Source organism: Mycteria americana, chromosome 2 (assembly GCF_035582795.1).
Source record: "Mycteria americana isolate JAX WOST 10 ecotype Jacksonville Zoo and Gardens chromosome 2, USCA_MyAme_1.0, whole genome shotgun sequence".
NCBI classification, from domain to species: Eukaryota; Metazoa; Chordata; class Aves; order Ciconiiformes; family Ciconiidae; genus Mycteria; species Mycteria americana.
The window spans coordinates 165,549,630-165,569,904 of NC_134366.1; the positions used below are offsets into that span (position 1 = coordinate 165,549,630).

The window sequence follows — 20,275 nt, forward strand, 5'->3', positions numbered from 1 at the left end:
CCTACACATTTGTGAACAGCTGCATGGAAGATACAGTTGTGCATCCTGCAATGGGCTTTTGAACTTTCCTAATGCTGACAATAACCATTCATCATACAGGAATACATACAAGTTTCTGTCACGAAAAAGCCCAGCCAAACTTGCATCTGACACTAAAAGATAGGATGAATTAAAACAAACAAATAATATAACTCCAACTTTAGAGATATTTTATAGAGATTTTAAAAAGGTAGCTGGAATTAGATTTTACTTCCTTCCAGCAAAGTTTTCATGCAACAAGTCCAAGCATCCTGACCTCAACAAGAAGGGAAATTTTAATTTAGAAAACTTTAGGAAGGCTTCAGATTATTTTTTTCATACTGCAAACACTAGGTCTTGGACAGAAATAGGGAAATACAACGTCACATGTTTAAAGAGACAGGATACAGCTAGGATTTGGTTCAAGAGGAAGACACCTAAATCAAAGTGTCTAGGTGCTTGGTGTTTAAGCTTCTGTTACTGGCAATATACACTCGGAATACTTCCAGTTGCCCGATCATAGGCAGCTATGGTCAGCTGAGCTGCCCCAGGGTATCTTGGACAACAGTCTGGAGCTAGGAACCCCATGTACTGCTGGTCGGTGGTGGGGACCAGCTGGAGTGTGCTAGGGTATCTCAAACTGCAATAGACAGCCACAGTCAAGAAGCTGAATCAAGCTCTTACTCAGCATGTTTCAGCATAGGTGTTTAGCACTATTTGGGACATCGGAGTCTCTCACCTGGCTTCTAATTGATAGTCCAGATGATCACAGGTCTTTTATAGGCCTCTTGTCATATGGATGTCTCAGGAAGCCTAGAAAACTGCATATAGCACTAGACCCTTATGTTTAGGAGCTGAGCTGTGTGGGAGATTGACATCTGGGACAGTCAGTAGATACACAAATGAAGGTGCCTTGGTTTTGAACTGAATTCCACCCTGTTGTTTATACTTGTCTGTCATCTTGACAGTCTTTAAGTGTAATTTTTGTGATAACTGGTAAGAGTCATTGCAGCCATCACTAAAATGTGCTTATACAAGACACAAACATTTTAATTCGCTTTTTCCCTAATTCACATCATTAGAGGCCCATCAGATGCCTCCAGCACCACACACAGTGAACATATTATGCTTTCAGCTACTTCTTTTGGAAGGCCCAGAGAAGAAATCCAACTTCATCAGCTATTAATTTATTTTAGAGTAGGAGGCCTTAGAATCATAGAATCACAGAATGGTTTGGGTTGGAATGGATTTTTAAAGGTCATCTAGTCTAACCTCCCTGCAATGAGCAGGGACATCTTCGACTAGATCAGGTTGCTCAGAGGCCCATCCAACCTGACCTTGAATGTTTCCAGGGATGAGGCATCTACAACTTCTCTGGGCAAATGGGCCTTCACTCTCTTAACGTAAAATAACTTCTGTCCAACTTCCTGTGCTTTAGAAAAGAAGCCCAGACACCTGTTTCAACAACAGGAAACTCCATCCATATCGGGCATGGCCTGAATTTCAGAGCAGTGTCTTGCATCCTTGGCTTACCTCACCACCAGAGCTAAGACACATGGTGCTGACTGTGCTGTAGACACGTGCAGCTTTTGTTCATGTCTGTGACTGCGTACATGAAGAGTGGTTATTCTGTTCCTTACGCATATCAACACAACTTCAATTCACTGTTTTAGGCTGCCCATAGAAAATGAGGTTGAGGTAAAGAATATGGATTGTGATGAATCTGATTTTGGCAAGAGAACTCACTAGAGACTTTGCCATTTCATATTCTTCCTAACATAACTACAGCTAAAAGTAAGACACATGATCAGAGTTGCTCAAATATTGTTGTAATTTATGTTGGGTAAAGAAACCATTTAAATCATATTGGCAAATATTCAAACATACGGAGTGATTAATTGTTGGGTTGCTGCTACTTTGATTCTCAACGTCTGCTGCTGCCAGTGACCTTTAGGCGGCATAATTAATGTTATTAAATGCTCATTCTGTCCAAGGCTGACACACCTCTGGAAAAAGCTACTATATCCTAATATAATTTAAATCTATCATCTGAATTTTGAGCTGAAATACATTATTTATGAGCAGTAATGCCTATTGTCTCAACTTTAAAATTCTAAATTACATAATAATTGAATTACACATGGAATAGCAGATTTTTTTAAATCTTGTCTCCATCAAAAAGCTTATTGTAAAGCTGTGTAATATAAACAGCTTAAAAAAACAGTGAGAAACTATTCTAAAAATGGATTGTTTATTGTCATAAAATGAAAATTTGCTTAAAAACAACTTTTAGTTATACCTATTTCAACAATTTTCATGGACTTTTTACTAGTTTATTGAGTGGAAATTGTTCTATAGTAGAATAAAAACACTAGCCTTTTATTTCATTCCTCCTCTTTGCTAGTATCAAGGTCAGAAAATGATCAAATGATAGCCTACTCTGCATAGATTTTTTGGACTACAGAAACTGGAATGTCTTAAAGGGAAAGAAGAAGAAATAGAGAGAGATCAGAAGGTATTCACAGCAGCATGCACTCATACCTCTATTCCTAATGAAATGAGAGTATAGAGACAGATCAACAAACTACAGTGAATACTAAAAGGCAGCATACATGCAGATACACAGACGAACAGAACATATATAAAACAGGTGTTTTATATAACAGCAAACTATGCCATGCTCCACTTCAGTTTGAAGAGACAAAGAGACCACCATGGGCTGATTGATTGTGAAGGCTTATCATTTCTGAGCAGATTTGTAAGAAGCAGAAGACGGTTGACAAAGCAAGACCTCCACACAACAACGCTGGAAGTTCAACAGACAGTGCAGACAAGTAGGACTAAGGATGTGCAGCAGAAGAAAGGATATATCATGTCATTACAGATCCCTCAGAAAAATGGAAGAAAACTCCAGCTGACCTTGTTTCATAGACTCATCAGTCTTTCAAATGCAGTGAAAAGAGTGGTGTCTGAGGGCATTTTAACCTTTCCATCTTTAATTCCTCTAAGCAAGCAGACTTTACAAGTGATTTTTATGACTGTACAAAAATTGCTTGTTCCCAGGGTGCTAGCAATTAGCCATGCAATGCTTTTGGAAAAGATCTGATCAGGAGCAGATTTTATTATCTCATATTTCTATTGAGCTACGCATGAGCTTAGAGTCTAACTCACCTGCTAGTGAACCTTAATTATGTCTTAGAATCTAGGTTTTAATGGTTTTTATTAAAAAAAAAAAAGTGAAGAATGGACAAACTGTTTTCACAAGGTGTTTTTTAAGATAGATCTTTTTTCTTTCCCTTATGTATCAACAACCTACACTATGCTTTTTCCTCTGGCAAAATGTCCATTCACTCATCCCTTTCCTTTGATGGCAGTGCACTGAAGCTATGCAATGAGATACGTGCTCTGACTAGAATGTCCCAGCTAGTTTAGTAACATTAACTTTACTTTTAATTTACTTCTTTATGGACTGGTTCAATTAAAACTAAGCTGTGTAGTATTTAATTTCAGTTGGAAAACCCCCAAAATCTCTGGTCCCCTGGCATTTCCTCAGTTTGGATACATGATTTATTTCTGCCCTGAAACAATTTGTTTAATCTTCTGCTGTTACAGTACATGTTAGAATGAAGGTTAAAGATTAATTTGTCTCCTCTGAGGCTTCCGTTATTGAAATGCACTCAAACATGCATTCATATTTGATGACATTAAAGGAAGTTTGACTTACGTTCTGTTTTCCCACTATGTTATCAAATGGAAGTTCAGGGCTCCAGGATCCTTCGGTAAATGTTGCTCCACTGTTTCTCCTGTCAGAGGAGCTGACAGCCTCTTTCACAATATCTTCAGGCAAAGTCAACAGACTCTCCTCAGGTTGTTTAATTAAATAAGTCTCAATGTTATGTTTCCTCAAGAATTCATTACGCTCTTTGCCATGCCCTTCTTCAACTTTATAATCCCCATTCAGGCAGTCCAGAGTGGCTTTGGAGATGTGAATTCTCCTGCATAAGTGAAATAAGTAGTAGCAAATACTGATTGTGCTCTAGTATACATAGGTAAGAAGAAGTTTATGAACTCCGCATAATTTTTAACATGATGGATAAATAGAAGGTTTTCTATTGTATATGATGATTTCTATAAAGAAAATGAAATAATGAATTCAAAAAACATGAGCTTCATTTGGGGACAAATACTCTCAAGGTGTATTCAATAGAATCACATGAATGCACAAAGCCTTGTCACAGGAAAAACACTTTGATGTTCACACCTGATACTTTGCTCACAGTAATAGTTTAATGGGAGACCTTCCGGAGTAAAATACTATTGAGAGTGAATGAAAATTGCCACTTCAGGTAAATATGGTGAGAGGAAAATATATGGTATGCATTAGAGCAGTTTGTGTGAAAGCTCTTTAATTTCCTTCAGTTACCTGAGGTAGCTTAGACAGTTGAAATTAATGGTCTGATTGCATCTGAAGTGAATTAGGGAAACAGGGAAACTATATAAAGGCAGGTGGGGTGACAATTTCTGGTAAGACTAAGTGATGAGTTAAAAAAGCTTTTGCAAAAGTGAGGTTGAATCTAAGAGATGACATACAAAAAGCTCAAATATTGCAAAATCATGTTAAGGCTTTGGATGTCTTCCAATCAAACCTGGAGGTGCTTTGTATTTGGCCTTTGTTAACCATAATTAGGACTGCTTGAGAAGGACAGAAAGAAGTTCAAGTAAAAAAAAAAAAGGGAAAAAGTAGGTTTATTTTTATTTTTAAGAAATCTTCAACTTCCTACATGTAGGGTAAATTGCAGACACCTCTAAAACACATCCACATGGTTAGCCGTGCTATACTTTATAATGCAGCATCATAAATGCAGTCAGAGGAGATGTTCATTAGGCACTTAGCTAACTCAAGCAAATAAATGTAGTGACTCCATTAAGATACTTTAAAATCAGTTCATTTTTCAAATTTGGATGCATGACACTTTTTGAAAGTCAGGCTCGCAGACAGGTTCCTAAAGTTCAGTCAGCTAAAATTTTTGATAATTTCTTAATGACACATGCTGAGGCATTTTTCTCAGGCACCACAAACTGGCTTGTATCCACTGAAGAAAATGGTCCTAGCATGCCCCTTGGGAACTTTCTTCTGGAACTTAAAGGATGCCACTATAAAGTCAAATTGCATAAAATACTGCTGGAGTAGAAAGGCTATAAGCACATGTACGATGTGCACGTATTGCCAGATAATAAAGTTCTGGTTGTCTTTGAGCATTGTGAAATACCTAGGAGTATCAGAATTTGGCACAAACTAGGTCTATGTAGAGTATTAAATATCAGTATATAACTAAAAGATCAAAAATGTGTATCTCAGCCATTTTTTAACCTGTCTCAGTTTCCCTCTGAAGCCAACACAGGTTTTGTACAACTTTCACTGTCTGAAGTCATGCTGTTATGATGTCCACAGAGATTAGTACTCTTTTGTAGTCAAATGTCAGTAAAACTGACAATAAAAAGCAGTAAAAATGTTTCTGAGATATAAGCAACTTTTGGCCTGGACTCTAAAATCAGATCATATGATCTCTCAGAAAGACAATGCATTTCCTAGCTCTTAGAAACCCAAACAGACTAAATTGCTTTACGTAAAGTACTAATAAAAAAAAAAAAAAAAAGAAAAAAAGAAAAAAGAAAGAAGAAAGAAAAAGAAAATGATACATTAGTTGCCAGGGTGACTATCTTTGTGCTGAGTTTCCACTAATATAATTTGGAAAGATTGCATTATAAAGCCCTGAAATATAGATTTTATAATGGAAATGATAACAGATTTAACTAGAGCGTGGAGCAGGCTATTGATGTAATACTCTTAAATGGACCAAATATTAATAAATAGTTGGTAGATTAAAAATATTTTCTGGTTTCACCTTTTGTACAGCTTACTTAAAAAAACTTAAAATGTATAGTGGAGAGATGTCTTTCTAATTTTATAAAAATGCAGTAAATCGGGAACCTGAGCATTGAAGTAAAAAGGCATAGCCTGTCCTACTGTTGAAAACATATCAGGCCCAAACCTTTAGATGATACCTGTCATTGATACATCCTGGAAAATTAACTATTAGCTAGGTTTTATACCAATTCAATACCATAGATTAATACCCAGATACACCAGGTGAAGACTAGTAGAAGACGGGGTCCTGGCAGAAGAGTGTCTCTGAAACAACACTATAGGTTCTCACATGGTTTCCTTCTCAGGTGTTGTGGACACATTTTTTTCCTCTCAGAAACCCAGAAATGATTGCTTTTTCTCGGTGCTCCCGAGTGCCTCCTTCCACGACAGCTGGGCTGCCCGCTTATGCTCTTCACTTGGGGGCAACCTGTCCCTGCATCACCCGTGCTTATGCGGTCTCAGGGTGACATGCGACCAGCAAGGGGAAGAGCTGAGCCCCTTCTCTCCTGACCCCAGAGTGGGTGGAGGGATTCTCCCCATCCCGGGCAGGCGAGCTGCCTCCCTCCGCTGCGCACTCAGGAAAGGGCTGTGGTTCATCTTTGCTCGTTCCACACTGTGGGAGCAGGACCATTCATAAACCCAGGGCAGCTTTTCTGACAAAACAGGGGAAAGCAGCGCAGTTCTGGGAACGGGAATGATCTCGGTATCGCAGCAGGCAGGGGGATTTGAATGCTGGCGACAAGGCGAAGTAAGGAGAGGCTGAAGTGAACTTAACTGCTCTATTAAATCTGCTCTGTGCGCTAGGAAAGCCTGATGTAAATCACTGTTTTGAGAGACTTAGTGAATGGCTGTCACATACAGGCTTTGTTCTGTTGGCAAACTGATATACAGGAGTGGAAATCACTCTGCTCTGATAGACTGCATCCTAGCCAGGCATTTTATCAGCAACAGCAAGGTGGTGCATTCTCTGGGTTATTCATTAATAGCCATACTACTTGCACACATTAACAGCAACAAACGAGACGTTTTGCAGGTGTGGATGGTGAAACTTAGATGATTGATTTGCTCAAGTTAACAAAGCAGCATGTGACCTTTAGTCATCTGGGGCTACCGTGGGATAAGCAGCAGGGAAAGAAATTTTCTTCTGCAGGTTTATACACTGGTGACATATGCAGAGTATAGAAGTTGTTTTCAGAGCATGCGATATTTCATTTTCTGCTGATTCTAAGAATATATATTAGTATAAAGGTCTACTATGGGGAATGGTGGAAGGGGCATGCATTTGCAAATACAATATAAAGCAAACATCTTTCTGACTTCCTGGGAACGTGACAGCTCTGACAGATCCTGATGCGTGTGTACGGAGTACAGCACAGGACTCAGATTTGATGACTCAAAACATCTCTCACTCAAGATGACAGCACCACTTAGACTTTTTCCACATAAAGTTGTCTGCTGCTATTGCTTCTATGTTCCATGGCCAAAACCTGAATTGTTGTAGGGGATCTTTTTCTACATCTTTCATCAATGGAAGGTGGAACTGAAAGCAGAGAATTCCTGCAACCACTACTGTTGCTTCAAATTTAGGATTTACAACTTCCAGACTACTGTGAGATATAGGCCGTGTGAGGCAGAAATAACATTCTGCCTTCCAGGTGAATCAGCCACTCAGACAAAAGAAAACTAGGCAGCTCAATGGAAAACCATATATTTTCACATATAGACAGGCTGACATAAATGTCTCAAAACATCTACTAAAGCATTCAATTATTTAAAACGCTTCTTAGAGAGCCTGCTGTCCATAACACCTTGTTATTAGTGTAATGACCTATGAACACATAATTCTTCCCACACTTTGTGCATTCTGAAATAAAATAAATTACAGCCTTGTGCCTCACAACAGCATTCGAATGCAAAGGATGAGAGAATGAAACCTGGAAAAACTCAGGAATGGTCAACACCTAACTGGGAAATTTGGGTTACCCCTGAGTATTATGTGGGCTGAATACAACCATTGACCTTTTTTAGGAAATCATAGCTGGCAAAGAAAAAGAAATAATTTTGTCTTTCCAATGCCTCTGCAAGCTGACCATTTCTACCTTTTTTGACTATAGCCTCACAAATCCTTGCCAACTGCAAAATATCAAAAAAAAAAAAAAAAGTTCATAGTTGATGAAATAATGTAAGTTAATCTGTTGGCAAGGTTAACAGTGTACTGTGTTGGCAATGTTTTCTGACTGTGGGACATACGCGTTGCCTTACCCAGGAATTCCACCTGACTCGAGTTTGTTTGCGATATCCACATCCCATGACCAGACATCAAACTGCCACTTTCGCAGGCCCAGCACTCCACACAGAACCGATCCCGAATGTATCCCTATTCTCATGTCAATGTCATGCTTCGTTCTTGACCTAACATATCTGTTAAACAAAACAAAAAAAAGAAAAAAGAAAAGACCAGACTCATGAAAGTATATGCTATGGTTTTTTATATCTTTTAGAAAAGGGTATGATGTAAAATACAATGTCATTTGTTATACAGAACCACTTAGTCTGTAAAAATGAAGAGATAACTTTCTAGGTAGAAAAGTCCAGGTAGTGATAAAATGACTCTAAAAGCCAGGTTATCATTAAGTGCATAATTGCATGCATGGTTCCGTGGCACATGTTATTATTCCCATCAGAGAGAAAGAGAAAGATAGGGAGAGAAAAAAATGTCTGAGTGAAGTGTCTGGACTCATGAGTCCTTTAGCTTGTAATTATAAAACAGCATTCAACAACATTACAAAAACTATTATCATCAAACCTGCATATACTTTTATATTCTATTGTAATTTTTGAAAAAATTTCAATATTTCAAAAATGTTATTTTATTGGCTGAAATTTTCCAGAGTTACTCTTTGTCCAAAGGTGAATTATTTTCAGTAGATTTGGCCAGAACACCATTTGCTCTGTTATGATAACAGTGTCACCTGAAATCAGTTTCTTCCATTCTGTGAGATGGCAAAGACCATTTCACCTCTTCAAAAGTAAACTCATGCAGGCATATTTGTTAGCAGTTTCAAAAAAGGGACTTTGTCCCAGCACTGTTTTCAATTAATACGTCTATTGGTTATAAAGGGAATTTTACTGTGTTAAAATAGTATCTTCCTCTTCTGATACAAGGCAACATATATTGTTCATAGCCACAGGCACCTTAGTAGTGTCTTAGACCGAGGGCTGCATCTTCCAAATCAGTATTGAGATACTCCAGCACATCACCGTGGGAAGTTCACAACTAGAATAATTGAGCTGTATCCTTTGGGATGACAAAGAGAGCACTTTTCCAGTTCTGCCTGTGTGACAACAATTATTTGCACCAGAAATATATGAGAGCTAGTGTTCATTAATATTTGAATAGCACACTCAGGATAGGAAAAGCGCGTTGCTACTGTTGGTCTACAAACAATGCTGCTGTTTCTCTGTAAAGAGTGCCAGTCCTACGGTCACTGAAGTCAATAGCAGCACAGCAAGATCACACAACAGAGCAGGCAAAGAATAAACAGCTCTATTTCACAACTCTGAAGCTAACTACCATTGCCTCAGATGCCTCAGTCATGACCTTGACAGACCCTCTCTAGAGGAGAAAAGGGTAAATTGCTTACATTCAATACTTGGCCTTTCACTGTTGCAACGGGGCATCAATTCAGTTTGGGGGAAAGAAATGAGAGTTTTAAAATGGAGAGAAACTAGTCGTATAAAAATGTGAGGAATTGAAAATAAGTAATTCATCTTTTTTTCCCTTTCTTGCGTATTCTGAAACCTTGGAGAAAAGCATGCATATGATAAGTCTCAGTGCAGTTGTTTCCCTAAGGGAAGATCTGTTCATCGTATCAGGAAGATAACATATTTCAGATATCTAAAAGAAAGAAATTTTTAAAGGTTAATCATAAAATAATAAAAAAAGAAGCTTTGAGAAGGGTGTATCAGAAATCTGCATTCTGATACACCAAGTTTATAGTTTTCATTTTCATTTTCAAATTTCTTTATTGATTTGCAAGCAAGAGGGCTTGAAATACCAAAATTAAACAAACAATCACCTGTCTCTGGAAGATGGGACATGAAAACAACTCCTCCACACTGAAGTAGTACCTTAAATGTTGTGAGAAGAGTTATGAGAAGTGAAAGCACTGCAATTTGTAATGTGTTTTGAAGAATTTGTATAGACATGCTACAAAAATATCTAAACTAACACTCATAACTCTCAGAGGAATTATCATACAACTGCCCACATGATCGTTTCCCCAGTCTGCCTTTTTCTTTTGTTCAGCCTAAGACAATTATTTCTCATTTTATGTCTGATTTCCTTATCTTGAAATAAAAAGCTAATCGGATCCAGAGGAATAATTGAGCAAAAAGCTTTTCATTGAAAAATGCACATATTTATATGCATATATAGCATATATTTATGTAATCTCTCTCTCTACATATATATATACACATACTCTATTAGACTAATTTAGATGTTAAGTACTATAGTATTTAATTGCTAATAAATACTAGGATTTAACATTGGACAATACTAGCTTTGGGCAATCATCAATGGCATGGAATTTAACAAGTCCAAATGCCAGAGAGTAACACTGGGCACAAGTATAGACTGGGAGAGGAGTGGCTGACAGCAGCCCTGCAGAAAGGGATCTGGGGGTGCTGGTCAACCGCAGGGTCAATAGGAGTCAACAGTGTGCCCTGGTAGCCAAGAGGGCAAATCGCATCCTGGGGTGCCTCAAACACAGCATAACCAGCTGGTCAAAAGAGGGGATTATCCCACCGTATTCAGCAGTGGTGCGGCCTCACCTCGAGTACTGTGTGCAGCTCTGGGTCTCACCATTTAAGAAGGATGTGAAGGTCCTTGAATGCGTCCAGAGGAGGGCAACAAAGCTGGTGAGAGGGCTGGAAGGCATGTCCTATGAGGAGTGGCTAAGGACTTTGGGTTTGTCTAGTTTGGAGAAAGGGAGGCTGAGGGGCGACCTCCTTGCTCTCTACAGCTTCCTAAGGAGGGGAAGTGGAGAGGGAGGTGCTGAGCTCTTCTCCCTGGTATCCAGTGATAGGATGTGTGGGAATGGTTCAAAGCTGCGCCAGGGGAGGTTCAGACTTGACATTAGGAAGCATTTCTTTACTGAAAGGGTGGTCAGCTGGAACAGGCTTCCTAGAGAGGTGGTCAATGCCCCATGCCTGCCAATGTTTAAGAGTCATTTGGATAATGCCCTTGATAACATTCTTTAGCTTTTGGTCATCCCTGAAGTGGTCAGGCAGTTGGACTAGACGATCGTTGTAGGTCCCTTCCAACTGAAATTATTCTATTCTACTCTATTCTGCTAAATACTGTAAATTATGGCCTTTTATTTGTACCCTATATGAGAACTAACACACAAAGATCTCATTGGAGAGACCAGGTAAAAATGGTTGTGCAAGTGAGCAATACATCCCTCTGTTTCCAGAGTGTTCACTAAGGATTGCTAGATTTTGACTTTTCCTTTGTCATAAAAATGTGATGATAGCCTGAAAAGGCTTCATCAGCCTCTATCAGCCAGGACTTCCACTTTTATTCAAAACTTCACATAGCTGTGCTGCCCACACTACCTCCTGCATGACACTATAGACCCTAATAAAGGTCCTATCTCCCTTGCCTCATCTGTTGTGTTTCACGACTTCCCAGCAACTTATTCCTGTGTGCTGCTTAGGTGATATTTGATCTCAGCTCTTCATCTGCAGTCAGTGTGGATTTGGGTACATGGCTGCATCCTTTGACTGAAGGCCGTTCTGTTTTTCTGTCTGCTGCGGTGCTGGTGAACCTGCAGGGCCCCCATCTTCACATCCTCCTCTTACTTGCTCTTCACAGCAATGTGCTCTTATGTTGATAGGTAGGAAACTAATTGCATGAGGGGACCTGATTGAATTGAGCCACAGGCAGTCTGAGATACATTTAAACAGACCCTGTCCAGAACATGAATCAAAGCAGAACAGTGATCTGGTCCCACTCCCATTGCTTTATTATTTGCAACACAAGACTGAGAGCAGAGCTGTTGAGAACCTGTTTGGTGAGACATTAGTTTTCACCAAACTTTTGTTGTAGTGCTTAAAATTGAATAAAGAAGAGATGGTTGTAGTTTAAAAGTGAAGTGATTGATTAGTATGTAAAAAGCCATGGAATTATTCTTTTTCTTTAAATTTTGGAGTGATGTGGGGTGAAAGAGATTTCTGAATTATGTAGAGAAGGGGACTTCACCATGGTCAAATCTTTAAGAGGTCTTGTTTATATACTGCCACAGGAAAAAAAGCAATTAAAAACTTTGAAACAACGAACCCTGGATCATCTTCATCAATAGGTGTAGTTCTCATTTATTCAGGAAAAAACTTTTTATAAACAATAGCATGTATTAGATACTGAAAAAATGAAGAGTGTTTATTTTGCATAAGCTCAGGCATTCCATATCTTTTAGTTCTTCTGCCTCTTAAATTTATTCAACTATCAATGAAGCTTCTAATTAAAAAAAATGTATTTATTTGCTTCAAGTGTTTTACAGGCTCTCTGCAAATACTTTGACAAAGCATGTGCATGAAGCTGCATTATTGATGATCTATAAAGCAGCCCTGTTCACCTCACAAGCTATCTGATATGTTATCCAGGATGAGGCAATTGTGACTGATGCTTTTCATGCCATATCTCATTTCAGTCAAGTCAGTTATAAAAATTTCATTGATTTTAATTGGATCTCGGTGTTTCCTTCTGGCTAGTATTCTTTGGTGGGTATTTGATTTTTGTGCTGTTAATCAGGGGCTTTCCTATTTGCATGCAGAAGGTGAGCCAAAAGTCAGAAATCTGCTTTTCAACCTTTTCTGTAGCTGCCGAAAATCTGAATGCCCTGGAATTCACGTCTTGCAGGTTCAGACAGTGACACACTGGCTACATCTGTGCTGATCAGTTTAACTGTGCAAGTTTCTGTCTATGCTTTGAGATACTTAAACCAGCCCCAAAAGAGCTAGTTGTTTTTTCCTGGCCAAATAACTCTCTCACAACCTGTCCCCAGGTTCAGGCATTTGCATGTGATGAAGACCATTTCCAGTGGGCAATTTGAATGCAACTGCCTGGTTTTGGAAGCAAAAATAGTTTAGAAGAATGGAGTTGGCCAGCCTGTGCCACTTTTTCTTGGTAACAGCTAACGTTCCCTGGCACTGTTTAACTTACACATCAAGACATAGCCACTATCATCCTCGTGCAGATATAATAGGAAAGTCTATGTATTCTGGTTGAAGTAAATAAGGGTCATAGCTGACCGTGCTTTGAGCAGAAGGTGGGACTAGTGATCTCCTGATGTCCCCTCCAAGCTGAACTTTCCTATGATCCTAAGGTTCAGTTCCGTAGACAACTTTTTGGTTGGACTCAACATATTTGTGGAATTTTCCTGAGTGAACTCAAGTGCTTTTTGGTGCTGACATGAGATGGTAGTAGGTGAACTGAGGTAAGTGCTCTTTTTGGTGTGATTCTGGGAACTGTGTCATGCTTGTGAAGGAGATATCCATTATTTTTAAAAAGCTAGGTAACAGGGTGCACTAAACTGCTGAACTGTTCAAAGAATACAGCTCAGGTACTATGACTCACAGGTTATAACACTTTGTAGATGGACTTTACACAGCATTGAATTTACAATTTCAGGTAGGTATTATCCTAAGAAGCCAGTTTAAAATAGCTCCAGGGTGAGTTTACCTTGGAATTAGAGCGGGATTCCAATGTCAGCAGAAACTGTTATCTGGAGAAGTTTCATATCATCAGACTTATCATTAATATAACTGACTTGCTCTGAGTTCAGACGGATACTATAGCAACATGGACAGAGTTAAACTACTGCTATATTCCTGTTTCTTATGTCTATCTGTTCTGAGAGGCAGAAAACTAATATAGCACACGGGACTACAAACAATATTATCACAAGTCTGCTTTTACATTTGAAAACTGGTATAAAAAGCTATACCAAAATATACACTCCTATGCCATCTTGCCAACATAGTTTTGCTTGTATTTGGTGTCACGTTCAAAGAGAAGAGGTCTCAGAGGTACACAAACATATTAATCTCTAGCCAGGTCAATTCATATAGTCACCCAACAGCAAAAACAGGGAAAGATATACTGTTCTGATGCTCTGTTCATTTGCTGACAGTGGCTGAAATGGACACGTGGAGGTGCAGATGTGATCCAGTCCCAGTGTGAAACCTATTCACTCTGTAGTCTGTCTGAAAAGTGCTGGCCGAACTTGTGAATATCTTGAAAAGCCACTTTCCACCACCATACAGAAATGAAGGTAAGCAATAGTTTCTGGTTTTGTGAAGCATTATTTTGTTTTCTGTGAATCAGGGCTCATTACAACATAGGCTGAGCCTTGTACATTATAAAAGAAATAATCTGTGGAAGGAATCAGAACTGGATCAATTACCTTATTATATAATTATATAATTAAATAATGATTTCTTAATCGTGGAATATGAAAGCAATTCCTGGCTGTTTCATTGCCTAAGTAACTTCTTTGACAAGCATTGATCACTTCATGATTTTTTTTTAATACCCGACAGATGAAGTTAAAAGCAGTTTTTCCTGCGAAAGGCAGGAAATCTGCCAGGTCAGTCACTGAGATCATCTAAAATAGTTGTGGTATTTGGTTTTTTTTGGTTGGTTGGTTGGTTTGGGTTTTTTTGTTTGTTTGTTTGGTTGGTTGGTTTTCTTTTTTTTCTCTCTCTCATGAACTGATGTTAATATTAGTAGATAATTACAGACTTTTAATGAAGACAAATTGTTATCCAATTTCTGGAGTTTAGCTTATATTGTATGCTGGGACTATTTTTTCTGTCATAATAATTACTCTTTCAGCTGGTATTTTACTGGGAAATAATCCAAGAGATGAAATCACTCAGAACTCCTTGACTTACCAAACAAATATACTAGCATAAAGGTTTGTTTGAATTTCTACTATTACATGGATTGTTGTTGGATTTCCATCACTATACCATGTGAGTGAGTCCTTGAGGAGCTGGGCCTCACACAGTCTCCCCCCCCCTCTCTTCCCAGTGACAGGGATTTTAGGAATAAGGACATTTGAGAACGTGGTGGTGAAAGCAGCAGCCCTTAACCCCTGGAGGCAGTTCCTGTCACTTATACTGCCACTGTGTCCCAAGCTGAAGAGCAGAAGGGACAGTTATGTTGCCCACCTTGATACCCTGTGCCACAGACACTGGTACATTTTATCCGCTCGTGCTTGTTTGTATTGCGGTAATTTGTGCCTGATGGAAGTATTTACTCTAGGAAGAAATTTAGTTTTGATTTGAAAACACTGAGGGACAGAAAAGCCATCACTTCTCTTAGTAATACCATCACCCATTTCTAAATCTAGTGTTTTCCGCTCATAAAATTTATGTGCTGCTACCAAATTACTTCTCAATCCTTTTTTTGACTCAGCTAAACAGATCAAACTTCTGAGTTCTCTTATTTTAAAGGCACTTCTGCTTCACAAATTATTTCTGTTACTTTTCCCTGCATCCTTATAAAAATGTTTAACAAGCTTTTTAAAATGAGGCAGCCACATCAAGTTTCATTATTCTCATCTCGGTCTTGAGATTGACAGACTATGCTCTACAATTTCCACTTTGGAAGCATTCTCTCCGCTTCTTTATGCTTATTTCCTTCACCTCTCTTCACAACCCTTCCTCTACTTCTTTCACTCTTCCTCTCCTTTCTCCTTTACCTCACTTTCCCTCTGAACTTTCCTCATTATGCTCTATGTAGCTATTCGTCTCCTCACAGCCCAACCCAAAGAATGGAAACCCCCAGTGAGCAAGCATACTAATCTCCTTCTGGAGCATGATATGATATTTAGAAATTATCTCAGTTTGGAATTACTTTTATGTTCTGTATCTTTCTCTTATCTATTTTACATCCATTTTAATATATTTGAGGAAGAGATTGTCTCACCAAATCTAACCTCGTTTTATTGTTAGGTCTTAAGCTCATGTTCCATATTTGACTGTCAGCAAATAGATGTCCCCATCTTGAATTTTATCACATATCCCATCCATAATCCCATCCATCTGGCACTCCAACACAGCTTTGGAATTTCACTAACACACAATTAAAACACCTTTCTTCTTACTAATCTTTCCTTCCCCATATAGACATAAAGATAAGATGGCTGCTCTTTTTTGTAGCTAAGAGCAGTCGCAGATTTAGTTTCCCTGAGTGTTATCTCTGACACCCATTTAGCTTGGGTGATAACTGTTAAAATGAAACATTATCATCTGATGACTAAACATTCCACCTGTATCTCGTTTCTATCAACTGTCAGCACAGACAGGCATTAATACAATAAAATTACATACAGGAAGAGTTATATTTCACGTGAAAATCTATGAGACCCAGCTAAATAAATGAACCCTTGTGAAGACCTTGTTCTTTTTATTTTAATTTGTGTTTCCAACTGCAGGGAAAGAGAGTTTACAGGAGGTTGGGTTTTGCAAGATAGCTGGAGTTAGGATTCTTGCTCATGCATAAATGTGATGGGGCAAAGCTTCTTTGCTTTAGAGCAAATATCAGATTTCATAGAACCTTCCCATGGCTGAAAGTCATATTTCAATTGTACTCAATAGTTAAGGGAGCAAAGTGCAAGAAGACAGAGTGGAATAACAATAATAGCTTTTCATTTATAAGATTTGTCACAAGACACAGTGATGCAAAAAATCGTTACAGAGAAAATAATGATCTTGGATTGTTTTGTTGCATTCTGAACAGTTCCTCACATCTACAAAGAGAGAAGTGGAGCAGCAAGACTCAAGTTCAAATCCTTGGTATATGAACTTAAGATCACATTGTAGAGTCTCAGTTAACAATAATTTAACACTTTAGCTGTATGGATATGAGTTGTATTAAAACACTCGGAAGTCCTTTGTGAGTCAATTTGTCCATGTAGGTTTATTTTACATGTTATGTAATGAATAGATTTTAAATTCTTGTTCAATTCCTGCTGAGCAGGAATCCTGCTGATGCAGTCATCAAGAAGGCTAGAAGGAAAATTCAGTAATGGTACCCTGAGATGGTAGATTTTTGGGCACTGTCTCACCAGAAGTGTTGGTACTGATCCTTGCAATGTTACCTACTGCCTGTTGTGAATGGAGAGAACAGGAATCTTGGAGGACCTGCAGGGGAAAATGTGGTCTGCCTAATGTAATGCTTCCTTCTATATTAATTGCATAAAGAATTTAAACTGGTACAAGAATTAGGAGTTCAAAAAGTACCTGGATTGCTCTCGATGATCTAGGTGCCTAAATCCCAATTATAAGTGGGATATTGTAGCATAAATACCGGTTTTTGTTTTAATGTCTAATTTTTAAGCTAGGCTAAGTGCGTGAGCTAAAATATAGCTAAGATTTAAAAGCTAAGATGTAGCTCTGCAAGAGGGAGAAGAAACAACTGTTCATGTAGGCTTTATGAGTAGTGAAATTTTTGGAAATTTCCTGTAAATATCCTCTGATTTGCGAGAAGGCTTTGAGTTTGCCTATATAACTTCAATGTAATTGTGAAGTCTGAATGATGGTTTCTCATATCTTGGATCATCTCCCTGTTATTTTGAACATACAAAATATTTATTTTGTGAAATCTTCAAATTAAGATAAAAAATTTTATAATAATCAAAATGTCACTTCTAGCAGATTTTATATCTGATCAAATTCTGCAGTGACGAATATATTAGAAACTCAGTTTTCTAAAAAAAGTGGTGGTTTTTTTCATTTTAACTGAGAGAGATATCTACTAATTTAAGTTCTAATTAATAGACTGTAGATAACTTGAAATTCTCTCAGAAATGTGGACTGAAGTATTTGTAATATCCCATGGAAGGACTGGTCCTCCCTGTGAACTATATGAGCACACATTAAGATAAATAACATAAGGCTCCTATATTCTGGACAGAAAAGTCTGGGGAAAATATTGTGCTCATTGAATGGCCAGAAATTCAGATATTGAGATTATCAAATACATTGGAGGCAATCTGAACTGAATTAGCCTGGGATGACCAAAGTCCTAATGGACATTGTGGACCTCCATTGGAGTCCAAGTCCATTGGACAACCAAATGGTTGCATGGAAACCAAAGTCCTAATGGACTTTGGTTTTTCAGCTCCCACTGAATAGAACTGCCATTTAAAATAGTAAAACTACAGTACCATTTCTACTGGATTACTGCTTTTGAGACCCGGTTCATAAAATGGTACCGGGGTGTTAGAGACTTCCACATGTGTAAGGAGATTCAGAGAAATGTACTATCTTAGAAGAAAAATGACTTACAATGGGTTTGCTGCAGGTGGTATTACCAAGCAAATGCAAATGATTTGATGTGTGTCTCCACGAATTGTTATCAACGCTGGTAGCTTTTTTCATCTGTGTATGTTCTCTAATTTGTGTTTCACTTTCACTGTGGGGATTCCAGAAGCAAAATATTGATTACTTTGTGCAACATTTAGTCTGTGATAATTGAATCCAATCTTCTTAGAGATCATTGTTGCATAATCATTATTCAGTTACATTTTCCATTAATTAATTTTTGTCAAATTCTTTCTCTATTATCTCAGTAATGTAGCTGCAGTACACATTAACTGTCTGATGTATGTAATGAGACACACTCAGATTAAAGGAGGAAAGCAGTCTGGAAAAGAAGCAGACAAAGAGATTGGACAGCAAAACAACCATGGAAAGAGGAGAGTGCTCAGGTTAGGCAACACTGTTTTAGGGAAGACAGCAACAGAAGAAGGATTTAGAGTAGGGGAACTCAGCCACATTGATATAGAGGACAAAAAAGATGGAGAAAACCTCTCTTGGAGGATCAGATTTTGGCCACTGTCACAGATAGTCATTGGACAAGCTCTATACATGGACTGCTGAAACACTGTTATTATTAATCCCGATTGCGTCAAAATACAATAATCTTTCAGCAACACAACTATATTTACATGATGGGAACACATCCCTTAATTAAAACATTTCCAGCCCTCATGGATTTAAGCACAAACCTAATTTAACAAGTAAAATTTGCTCATCTGGCAAATCTTAGTGCTTGTGAGTTTGACTATGAGCTAGTTTCCAAGCTAAAGTATTGCCACAGCTGTCTATTTAGTGTTTATATTGTTGTTGTATTTTATTAAAGGGATTATTGGAAGCAATTCAGTCTCCTCCTCATCAACCTCCTCTTAAAAATGACAACAGTACAAAGTGAGAACTGTTAAGATCTGTGAAACCTATCACTTGCAATGCACACACAGCTATCATGTTACATGGTCTGAAACAGCACAGGTTAATAAAATGCATTTAGTATCTGTTCCCACGTATTACATGGATTGAAAAAGTCCTGCCCTTTTCACAGTGATAATCCTGAGGTCCCTGAACCACCACAGGAATTACTTGTCTAGTAATAGCATTCTTAGATAAGAAGTTCAGGACACTGTCAGAAACAACAAAACAAGAAGAAGGGAAAAAAAAAAAGCATTACCTGATAGTTTTGATCATGCTGAGCCCCATTTCAACACAGCAGTGTGCATGGTCCTGGCGAGGTTCTGGGAGCCCCGACACGCAGTAGTAACAGTCCCCCAGGATCTTTATTCTGAGACAATGATGTTCCTATACGTAAATGTATCAAAGAGAAAGCAAAGATTTGCAGCTATGTTTTCGTAATTTTAAGATGAATGTGGAAGAGGTTGAAAAAAATACTGAAAAAAAAAATTAAAAACTTGTTGCTGGATGTGATTAATACAATCTTGATTTATTTCATATTTGAAATAATGTACCTTTACATTTTCAGTAAAAAAGGATATAGTGATTTTTGTGTTATGCTAGTCGGAGATGTCCTTGCTGATGGTGAGAAAGGTTTCATCAGAGTTAAGCTGGAAGCTAGGCCAAGGATTCAGAAATGCCAGCTGAGATAATGAATAACCCATTTTAGACTATTTCTCCAGGGCATCCTTTCTGCCCCCTTTTAACACTGGCAATAAATGAAAAACCTCTTTCCTCCCAATGATAATCCCTTCCCAGCTAAAGTTTCCACTGTCGCACTGAAGCATTCCCAACATCTATAGGAGCTGATCAAGTATCTGCAAGCCAAAGATATCAACGGTGTCTTGCATTAGGCTTGTACTGTGGAGAAACGACATTTATTTGGCATCCAGCTAGAGACATCCTTTAGCCTAGGAGCAAATACTGAATTTCATTACTTAAACACATATTAACAGTATCTTTATAAACTGAAACAACATATCACTG

General features: G+C 38.2%; 1 protein-coding gene across 2 annotated transcripts in view; it reads right to left on the reverse strand.

Moving 5' to 3' along the window:
* ADCY8 (adenylate cyclase 8) overlaps positions 1–20,275 on the reverse strand; it is a 132,529-nt gene that overhangs the window by 46,102 nt on the left and 66,152 nt on the right. For both annotated transcript variants that reach the window (XM_075495274.1, XM_075495273.1), the window contains exons 5-7: positions 19,509–19,636; positions 8,210–8,368; positions 3,743–4,013 (exon numbers count right to left, since the gene is read on the reverse strand). In XM_075495274.1, the coding sequence (XP_075351389.1) occupies positions 3,743–4,013; positions 8,210–8,368; positions 19,509–19,636 (558 nt within the window). The remainder of the gene's footprint in view (positions 1–3,742; positions 4,014–8,209; positions 8,369–19,508; positions 19,637–20,275) is intronic.